The following is an 11434-nucleotide window of genomic DNA, read 5'->3' on the forward strand; positions in this document are numbered from 1 at the left end:
ATTGTGATCTCAAAACACGTGTATACGTAAATGTAATACGTATTTATAACCATTACGATTATATATAGGTAGTGTATATATATATATACACATATATATATATATTATAATCTAGTTAAAAGAATAGTAGAGAACGTCAAGATATAGAACATAAGATAAGACGATAAGACTTTCTTTATGGAATATTATATTCTCTCGATCACATTAAGTGATTATTCCTTATATAAATGCCTTGAAATGTAAATGAAGATGATACGCTGCATGACATGGTATAAGAGTAAGATTACACATGTACATTTTAGGAAACATTTTTGTTTATTCCCTCTCATGTATTCTTTCTTTTTTTCATATTCAATATTTATGTAATTAATATTGGTCATAATTTTTCCCTCATAGAAAAAAAAATGTTTGACTCGCTGTTTCTCCAAACGGCACTGACTGCATGCCAAAACAGCTTGAATAAACCATTTTTCTACACGATATAAATATGAATATCCATTCTAGTGTTTTATTCCATCCGGGAACCTTTCTTTTGTTTCTCCATAGGTTTATATATAACAGCAGTTCACCCCATGAATTGTGCGTTATTCATTAAAGAATGACTTGAAAATATAACCACCATTTAAAAAAAGAAATACCAAGGTGCTATAAACAGGAGCAAAAGCACTAACGTGCTTTGTCTGGAGTGAGAGATGTAATAAATAAAACTGCATATATCAAGACGCTGCGAAGGACCATCTCACAGTCTCGGTGGAGAAGCCATCATGAATACGCCAGATATTTAACTCAGGGAGTGACAGTCCAAATATATGTTTACTATGCAATAATACAGAAAATAAACCTATGTACTGAATAATGTGTCATAAAAAAATTACAATTGCAGTCAGAAAATATTTGGCACACACATCTCCAGATCTCATCATGTTTTTTCTTATATAGAGAGGACACTCATATTGTGCAAATGAATGTGTCATTGATACATGGAAACAAGTCAAAGCTTGCAGGTACAGACCCATGAGACACAGACATTATTCTTTGATCCAATGGCAAACACAGACTTACGGTGCTTGTAACAATATCCTGAAGGAAAATGAAAACCCTTGCATTATCCAGCATTATCTTCTGAAACTACAGAAAATGACCTTAACAATGACTTACGACTTTGGGTTGAGAGGTTACTTCAGGCTTTAGGAAGCAATGTTGAAAATACAGTGTATGAAAGGGAGTATGTGAGTGAGAAGGAAAAAAAAGAGGCGAGAGAACAACCTGTTATAATTCCCAGGGAGAGCATATAACCAATGAGAGAGACCTCTCCAAATCTTAAAGTCCACTGTTTTTTTGGGGAGGGCCAGGAGCCTTTACACTTCCTGCTCACAGGAGCATGGTGAATGGTTTCTCCAGGAACTTGCGGAACTCAGCCAGCCACTGTGCGCCGACAGCACCGTCTACCACCCGGTGATCACAGCTCAGGGTCACCGACATCATGCTAGCCACGTCAAACCTACAAGAGACACAGAAAACACATGCACTGACTAAAGGAACTGTTTTAAGAGCACCATATACATTAGTAGGACTGATGCCAAATTCCCTTGCTCACCCTTTTTCGTTGTCCGCAGGCAGCAGTCTCTTTTCTGAGCCACCCACAGCCAGAATGCAGGCTTGAGGAGGGTTAATGATAGCTGAAAAATGCTTGATGCCATACATGCCCAGATTGGAAATAGTGAAGGTGCCACCCTAGGAAAACAAGGAATGATTGCTTTGAAAAAAAAACAAGTAATGCATTTTTACAGTATATACAAAATACATTTTTATACTATTTTATCTATTTACACACATATTGTTTATTATATTAGTTTAGGGTCAGAAAGACTTAAAAAAAATATTCAGCAAGGATGCATTAAATTGATCAAAAGTTACAAAGACATTTATTATGTTACAAAAATTACTTCATATTAATGAAAGAATCCTGAAAAGTATCACGGTTTGCACATATATATTAAGTAGCACATCCATTTTAAAATTTGATGATAAAAAATAATTTTTTTTTTATTGAGGACCAGATCAGCATGTTAGAATGATTTCTAAAGGATAATGTGACACTGAAGACTGCAGTTATGGCTGCTTAAAATGACATTTTAAAATGAATTTGAAACAGAAAACAAAATATTTTATAATTGTAATAATATTTCACAATATTACTGTATGTTTGATAAAAAAAAATCACAAAAAAATATACCTACCAAAAAAACAAACAAAACAAACACACACACATACACAAATACTAAAAAAAAACAGCATGTGTGCTACACATGCACACACACATACATACATACATACATACATCCATACATACATACATGCATTATAAATTGTACAATTATATTCATACATACATACATATATATTATATATATATATATATAATATATATATATATAATATACATAGCTAGTAATCATATATATACATACACACACAGTGTGGAAAATATTTATTTGATCCCCTGCTGATTTTGTAAGTTTGCCCACCTACAAAGAAATGAAGGGTCTGTAATTTTTTTGGTAGGTTTATTTTAATGTATAGAGACAGAATACCAACCAAAATCCTGCTTTGCATCATGCCTAACAACGCCCCTTAGCTGTTATAAATTCACTGTAAACCACAGCTTCTTGGGGCTTATTGCTTTATTATATAAAGGTTAGAAATTTATTTGCATTTCAGTGAGTGAAAAAAGTATTTGGTCCTCAAGCAAAACATGAATTAGTACTTGGTGCAGAAAGATGTTTTTTTTGTAGTTGGTCACCAGGTTTGCACACATTTCAGGAGGGATTTTAATTCTCTCTAAATCTTTAAGGTTTCTTGGGTGTCGTTTGGCAACTCAAAGTTTCAGCTCCCTCCACAGATTTTCTATAGGACTGAGATCTGGAGACTGGCTAGGCCACTCCATGATCTTAATGTGCTGCTTCCTAAGTCACTCCTTTGTTGCCTTGGCGGTATGTTTCAGGTCATTGTCATGCTGGAAGACCCATCCATGACCCATCTTCAGTGTTGTGGTTGAGGGAAGGAGGTTCTCACCCAAGATTTTACAGTACATGGCCCCCGTTCATTTGCCCCTCAATGCGGTGAAGTTGTTCTATACCCTTAGCAGAAAAACAGTCCCAAAGCATAATGTTTCCACCTCCGTGCTTGGCTGTAGGGATGGTGGTCATAGTCAGCATTTCTCTCCCTCCAAACACGGCTAGTCGAGTTAATACCAAAGAGCTCCATTTTGGTCTCATCTGACCACAGCACTTTCTCCCAAGTCTTCTCTGAATCATTTAGATGTTCTTTGGCAAACTTTAAACGGGCCTGTATGTGTGCCTTCTTGAGCAGGGGGACCTTGGAGGGGCTGCAGGATTTCAGTCCATTGCAGCATAGTGTGTTACCAATGTTTTGCTTGGTGACTGTGGTCCCAACTGCCTTAAGATCATTAACAAGCTCCTCCTGTGTAGTTCAAGGCTGATCCCTCACCTTTCTCATGATCATCCTGACCCCACAAGGCGAGATCTTGCACGGATCTCCAGACTGAGGCCGACTGATGGTTGTTCTGTATTTCTTCCATTTCCGAATAATCGCACCAACAGTTGTCTCCTTCTCACCAAGCTTCTTGCTGATGGTCTTGTAGCCCATTCAAGCCTTTTGCAGATCTACAGTTTTGTCTCTGACATCCTTTGAAAGCTCTTTGGTCTTGCTCATGGTGGTGGGAGAGGCTGGAATGGAAGATACATATTGTGTGGACAGGTGTCTTATACACCTAACGAGCTGACATTAGGTGTAACTTCTTAAAGTGACAGGACTAATCTGTACTCCACATGGGCACATAACCAGTCTGTGTGAGACAGAATTCTTGCTGGTTGGTAGGGGATCAAATACTTATTTCACTCACTGAAATGCAAATCAATTTCTAACCTTTATATAATGTGTTTTTTCTGGATTTTTTGGTTGGTATTCCGTCTCCATCTGTTAAAATAAACCTACCATAAAAATTACAGACCCTTCATTTCTTTGTAAGTGGGCAAACTTATTTATAGTCCAAGGTCAAAATACAACACAATTTCTGTCAGGTATGTATATATATATATATATATATATATATATATATATGTATATATATATATATATATTATATATATATATATATATATATAAATATATATATATATATATATATATATATATATATATATACACACATATACATATATACATACACACACAATATATATATTTACATACATAAATACACATACAAACTATATTTGATTTATTCTCTCTCTCTCTCTCTCTTTTGTTTTACATTTTTCACAAAAAAAATATTTTTATTATTTTTTATTTTATTTATTAAAAATGGTTTATTTTATTAAATGTTAAAATGTTATAGAAGTTGCAGGTTGTTGCAAAACAACACAGCATAGATGAATTGTTTCTGATATCCAGATGGACCACCTAAAATACTCACCTGGAATTCATGTGGTTGTAGTTTTCCCTCTCGTGCTTTAGCAGCTAACATGGCTACGTCTTTGCTGATAGTCGCAAGTCCCTTAATATGAGCATTAAATACAATGGGAGTAATTAGACCCATAGGCGTGCTGACTGCAACACTAACATCCACCACATGATTTCTGTGCAAAGAGAAAAAACAAAAAGCACTTGATTTTTACTGTAATTTCAAAGTCACATCAGTTATTTTACATTTACTGATAATTGCACTCAAATAGTTAAGAGAAGAATTGCATTCACTGTCTGATGACTGTATCCATCCAGGAGGAGTTGGCCTCTGGCACCTTTAAACACGCCAGAGATGAGGCCTTGATTATGAAGTCATTGACTGAGAGTTTGAGGTTATCAGCTTTCACCTCCTGATCACGAGGAAAAGGTACAGTCTAAATTAGGAATACTATAATGTGTAGTTCACTATCACATCACGATCATGTGAACCGAGTTCACTCACAGCATTAAGTTCTTTCCTGAGTTCAAGAACTTGGTCCATGTTGACATCGATAGACAAATAATAGTGAGGAATAGTTTGTTTCGACTGCATCAACCTCTGGGCGATCACCTAAACAGCACACCAGTAACGAGAGAAGCAGGGAAACAGAGCATTATGGGTAACATAAAAGTCTTCAATTATGCACAGAGAATATAAAGTGGTTTTTACGGTCAGTGGACTCACTCTGCGGATGTTGCTGATGGGGATGTCGGTGAAGGTTCCTGTAGGTACAGCAGCAAAAGCAGGGGCAGCTGGAGGACTGGGTGTGGGGGCAGTGGGGGTAGGAGCAGCAGGGGCAGGAGCAGCAGCTGGTGCCTGGCGGTATCAAACAGCACATTTCATGAAAAAAATGAACATAAAATATGAAAAAGAAAAGAAGAAATGAAAAGAAGAATGTAAGAAATGACTTTTACACTGCATTTTTACTACTGGAAATAGAACAATACACCTGTTATACAATTTTCACCAGTAAACATATTATAATGAATAAAGTGATGCAAAAAAAAAAATTATATATATATATATAGCAAAAAAAAAAATTATATATATATATATATATATATATATATATATATATATATATATAGATATATATATATATATATCTATATATATATAGATATACAACACACACACACACACAAATAAATTAGTAAAAAAAAAAAAAGATTTTAAATAAATTTGACTATACTTCACAAAGTATATTTTTCATTCATTCAACATAATTATTAAAAAACAGAAAAATTATAATGAATGTGTTACGTGGTTCATAAATTTAGCAAAATGCTCCTCTTCGGAGTTAATTTTTCTAGCTGACTAATGTGTTTATGGTCACCGAATATGTTTTTTCTGATGTAAATGTGACGTGACATTGTTTACAAGCTGTTATACTATCGTCTTTCCGTATCTTTTCTTCTGAATGAGCAATTACATGAGGCAGGATACAGATTTTGGTAAGTTGTACTCTTTCTTTTAACCTTCGGATGTTCGTTCATGTTTATTTCATGCTGTAACTGCTATTAAAGTGGAGGAGATGATTAGTTCAGTTGGCTGCTCTTGAACTGAGGCGCTACAACGACCCGTCACCCCACATTAAACAGCGTCAAAACGGTTTTAATTGTTTGAAAATTGTAATAAAATGGACAGAATTTAACATCTGAGACTTTGTTTCATATCAAAAGTAACAAAGCCAAAGCTTATTGTGATTTATTGGATGGGAGGCGTGCTACAATGTTCCGTTCACTAACTGAAAACAAGCTAGACTAATCGATTCTTGGGATTTAAGAATCAATATTGTTTCATAAAAACGAAAAAATCTGTATTTTTTAGCCAGCCCTATATACTACTGTATTTGTATAAATATTTCGAATTAGTTTTATTTAAATTAGCCATTTTTTAAAATTAGCTTTATTTCAATTAACTTTTTTTTTAATAGTTTTAGTTTTAGATGATATGACCCTGGTTGTCAAGAACTTCAGAATGGTGTGAATTCTGTTGACATTTGTGCAGCATTATCTCACATATTCCACCTGGGCTTTCTCAGAAGCCTTCTACATTTCCATTCCATTATTAGAAAGATCAAAACCAAGTTTGGTGGATCTGGTCGCTTCAAAATGTAATCACTTACAGGAGTGGGCTTAAGTGGAACAAAACTGTCGATATCTTTCCTGGTGACTCTGCCATCTGGACCAGTTCCTATGGACACAGCAGTAGCATAATCCCACTTCAGTCAAAGTCACATATAAATCGGCCAGTAAAATGATAGTTACTCACACTAATGCCACTAGTGCCAGAAAGACATCTACCATGCAAAGGAAACGAACTGATAGTATTTAAAGTCAAAGCGCTCCTACCTGTGACTTGGGCGATGTCAATTCCCTTCTCAGCAGCCAGTTTCTTGGCTAGAGGACTGGCAAACACCCTACCCTTCCTAGGAGCAGCTGGAGCAGTGGTAGGTGCTGCGGTGGGAGCTGCTGGAGCTGGTGCTGGCACTGGGGCAGCCACCTGAGAGGAGAGGTACAATTATAAGTCATATACGTAAAGCACATACCACATTTTACACATTCAAAATTCTGGTTCAAACTGGGTTATTAAAAAACACATAAGAAAATGTTATGTTTCTAAAATTGCTGTAGCCACACAATTTATACCACATCTGAAAACAATTTGATGACACTTCAAATTTACAAAAACTCCCACAAAACTGGCATGGCCTGATCGCAGTATTTCAAAACACTGCAAATATTTCAAAGTGACCTTTCACTTTTAGTCCTAGCAGGAAACTGTTGATATTACATTGCCAGTAAAAACATGACCTTGAATTTCATCACAGCCATCTTCAGGTGGCCACATAAAAAGTTTATTACATCACATGATGTACATCGCATTATTTATCATAGTAATAATTGCATTAGACAACAGATACCAATAAATAATAGAGTTCTTTTAGAAATGACAGAGCTCTCTACCGGTGTGGGAGCGGGAGGTGGGCTTGTAGCCACCCCTGTCTCTACATAGTCAGCAAACGTGCTAATGTCGGATTCCTTTTCCACAATGATACAGAGAGGAGTGCCGAGGGGAACGTCCCTGGTGCCCTCAGCAATCATAATCTTGGCCAGGTAACCCTCTTCCTGTACCTCAAAACCTGAAAATCACAGGAAGACATTACTTTACATAGTGTGGTTAATGCAAACTCTAGACATACTCCATTTCTTTAAATCTGGTTTATGAATATACAATTGTCTGTGTATGAATGTTTACTGTATTCATATCTAAATATACACTACCGTTCAAAAGTTTGGGGTCAGCAAGTTTTTTTAAAGCAATTAATACTTGGTGACAGTAAAGACATTTATAATGTTAAAGCAGATTTTTATTTCCAATAAATGCTTTCCTTTTGAATTTTCTACTTATCATGATTTCCACAATACTACTCTAACCACCACTTAGTGCAAACAATGACCAATTCTTAAACTATTCAAATCTGCCAAATAGATTTTACAGTCTATAAACCTATAAAAAAAACCACGACTACAACTAACAAATCGACATCAACGAGTTTCTTCTCCAACGGGGATATGGCTAATTTACCGATTGTTGCCTTATCTGTCTCAATTTCAGCCAGCAGGTCTCCCTCACCCAGCTTCTCACCCACCTTCTTCTCCCAGCGCTGCACGGTGCCCATAGTCATGGTGGGGGAGAGAGCTGGGAGAAGAACCTAAAGAAAGCAAAACCGAAGTCAATGATAGCATGTAATAATAAGCTTGCTTATGCTTAGACTGGCCAGTATCACCAAATGCTTTTACGCCTGAATTAGTAATTCAGTTTGTAGTCATTTTCATATTTTGTCAACATCTCATACCTTCATATGAGGTGGGTAGGAGCTTCCAGGAACCTGTGGCGGTGCAGGAGCAGCAGCCGGCGATGCGGGAGGGGGAGGGGCAGCTGCTGCAGCAGGGGCGGAGCTAGCGATTTTATCCAATGTAAAGTCCTTAAATGCAGGGATGAGGTCAGGACTAAAGGCCAAAGGATAGATGATGTATATTAGGTGGGAAAATATCAAACATACATTCTATTTCACATACACACACACAGATATCAAAACATGCAACTTTATGCTTTCATAAAAAGCCAAGATCAAGACACAGAATCATTTAGGTACATCACTAAGCCCTTTTTTTTATGATCCACCGTTTCCCTGGGATACCACAAAATTGATAGGAAAGTTTCCTCTCATCAGTTCAAGTATGAACATTTTTCACTATCATTTTACATTATTAAGGACATTATACAATATGTATACAGCAAACAGTAGATCTTGGCAGTGAAGGTAAAAATGATGCTTACTTGTCAACTGTAATACAAATGACAGCTCCAATGGGCACATCTCTTGTACCCTGAGGGACCAAGATCTTGGCAAGGTAGCACTCCTCCAGGATTTCAAATCCAACCGTAGCCTTGTCTGTTTCAACCTGACCATAGGATAGAATTCAGAATTATGTCTTGGGGCTGTTGAGTGTTTGATTCTGACTGGTTGACAGATGCTCCGAAGTGCATCCATGCTGTTGCCTCATTGCCATGTCAGATGTACATTCATATTCAAAAATTCAACAGCTATTATCAATTATTACTTAATCTTGTCAACACTATTACGTGTAATTAAAAGCTGAATATTGATAGGAATCTGTGGCTTTGTCTTGTTGGTAAAAAGCTGAATGTGCCTCACCTCAGCAATCAAATCTCCCTCATTGATTTTGTCTCCTTCTTTCTTCTCCCAGCGTGCAATAGTGCCCATCTGCATAGTGGGGGACAAAGCGGGTAGTTCCACCTGTAATAAAATAAATTAGGTTAAAATAACAGAAAGTTGTGAGCATTTCGCATGAATGACTATAAATTCTTCTCATATAATATAATACATTAACAGTCAGAAGTTTGGAGTAATTCAGAATTACAATGACTTCTGATCAGGTTGATCATGTGACACTGAAGACTGAAATAATGGCTGTTGAACATTCAGCTTTACTGTCACAGGAATAAATGACATTTTAAAATACATTAAAATATAAAATGGTTACATTTTTGTACAATATTATATTTGGAATGCATTTTTGACTGAATGAATGCAGCTTCTGTAAGCAGAAGAGACTTCTTTTGGGATAATTACAAATCGTAATTATTACAATCTTTTTGTAGTGTAAATGATCTGCATTGAAATGGTAGTTCAACAGTTCTGTTGTTGTTTACTGTGATGTAAGATCATGATATTTAGGATTCCCACAACTTCCAAATAATACATTTCCATTACTTCTGAATGCATTTTTAATTTTATTGAGACTGGATTCACAAACTGCTATTTCAAGCTGATAAAATGGTTTAGAGTACTAATGTATAATCATTATGGAAATGAGCACTTCTTATAATTTAATTATTTTCTTAGCATGGAAATCTATGAAGACATCTACTAAGACTCAATGTTTAGATTATTATGAAATCATATGAGCATATTTCATACAGGCATGTCAACATGGACCTCTGACAGCTCACAGAATTCATGACACACACACATAGATATATATATATAACTACAGCTCTGCTTTAACATCTTGAAGGTGACACCAACAGAAGAAACGCACTGATGCGCTATACCAGGATTCAGGTCACCCCTAAATTTTGAAATAATTTTATTCTCCCGAATGTTTTCCAAATCTGTGTGACTTCATTTATTCAGTGGAGATGCAATGAAAGTCAACGGTGACTGAGGCTCTCCTTTTGTGTTCCACATGAAAACGCAAGTCAAACGGGGGTGGAAGCACATAATAACATTAGTTAGCTCTTAGCTTACCTTCTGGTGTGGTGGCAGACTGTACACTCGCATGCTTTGACTGAAACAAGCCGCCTGGCTTCTCAAGACCCATGGTCTGTTACTGAGGATGCTGTTGAACACACGCCGACTGTGACACAAGATCCGGGTCCGAGCCGGGTTGCTGGAGTGGTATCGCTTGAGATGATGGCATGATAGCGGTCCGGATCGTGGACTAGCAGCAGCAGCAGCACGGCCTGGGAGGACACTGGGCCGGGTAAACCTGACAGATGGACGCACTCGCAGCGCTAAACGCAACATTTTGAACGGTGATGACCCCTGTAAAACTACGCTGGATTCGAGTAAAGCCACTCTGGTATCAGAATATCTGACACCTGTGCTAGAAGTGGCGGTCTGTTCCCCCCAAAACGTACCGAACAACCTCACTTTCCAATGACCTCCCCACTCCAAAACATCCCACTTTACGACAGTCTCCTTCGCTTCGTCCTCCTGTTGACGCACCAAGGTTGCCAGATACTCTTGGGATGATACACAAAACATTCCTTTTAAATTTTCTTATGAACGAGAGGGTGTTTATTCGAAAATTATAACTATGATAAATACGAAGTGCTTAACACTGATATTCTTCACGTAACCTTTGGGAATCATGAGGTTACGCATCAATATGTCAAAGCCTTTTTATTAAACATAAAAGAAATCGCTGAAGAAAAAGTTCAGCCAAATTGTAAATACATGGCAACCTTCAAGCTGTCAAAGCCGGTGTCGTAAACTGTCAAGCAGGCGCTGACGTAAAAGTGCCGCCAAGTAAAAGTTTAACCATCCACACCTCTTTTTCAAATCTGTCTGGATCACTTCGCATTTCTGCACTGCTCATGTATTGTGACTCAAATGAATATTTTAAGGTATGACCATTTTCCATTTTTTAGCGTTTAAAATTTTAATTTACCCATAAATAAAACACATCCTTTCGTGTCGTTCACTTTACATTAAAAAAAAAAAAAAAACTTATCATTGAAAAAAAAAAAAGCCAAAAACAATTCCAACATCAAATTGAGGTTTTTTCTTTTTAAAAGGATTAATTCATA

At 36.7% G+C, this 11434-nt stretch overlaps 1 protein-coding gene across 1 annotated transcript; it reads right to left on the reverse strand.

The window, feature by feature from the left end:
- Nucleotides 1-794: 794 nt before the first annotated feature.
- Nucleotides 795-10834, reverse strand: dlat (dihydrolipoamide S-acetyltransferase (E2 component of pyruvate dehydrogenase complex)). The gene is made up of 14 exons (XM_042710871.1): nucleotides 10371-10834; nucleotides 9255-9356; nucleotides 8876-9000; nucleotides 8391-8544; nucleotides 8120-8246; nucleotides 7498-7673; nucleotides 6883-7033; nucleotides 6657-6724; nucleotides 5213-5344; nucleotides 4991-5098; nucleotides 4780-4898; nucleotides 4499-4661; nucleotides 1598-1734; nucleotides 795-1501 (listed from the first exon to the last, which is right to left on the reverse strand). The coding sequence occupies exons 1-14, from the start codon at nucleotides 10647-10649 to the stop codon at nucleotides 1372-1374; spliced, it is 1971 nt and encodes a 656-aa protein (XP_042566805.1). The 5' UTR covers nucleotides 10650-10834; the 3' UTR covers nucleotides 795-1371.
- Nucleotides 10835-11434: the final 600 nt, after the last annotated feature.

The sequence above is a fragment of the Cyprinus carpio genome, chromosome A21 (genome assembly GCF_018340385.1).
Source record: "Cyprinus carpio isolate SPL01 chromosome A21, ASM1834038v1, whole genome shotgun sequence".
Lineage (NCBI taxonomy): Eukaryota > Metazoa > Chordata > Actinopteri > Cypriniformes > Cyprinidae > Cyprinus > Cyprinus carpio.

Coding starts and splice junctions, on each gene's coding strand:
- dlat (XM_042710871.1), bottom strand. CDS start 10,649: ATGTTGCGTTTAGCGCTGCGAGTGCGTCCATCTGTCAGGTTTACCCGG. Junction 5,345..6,656: donor TTCCACTTAAGCCCACTCCT/GTAAGTGATTAC, acceptor TGATACCGCCAG/GCACCAGCTGCTGCTCCTGC. Junction 4,662..4,779: donor ATGGATACAGTCATCAGACA/GTGAATGCAATT, acceptor CTCTTTGCACAG/AAATCATGTGGTGGATGTTA.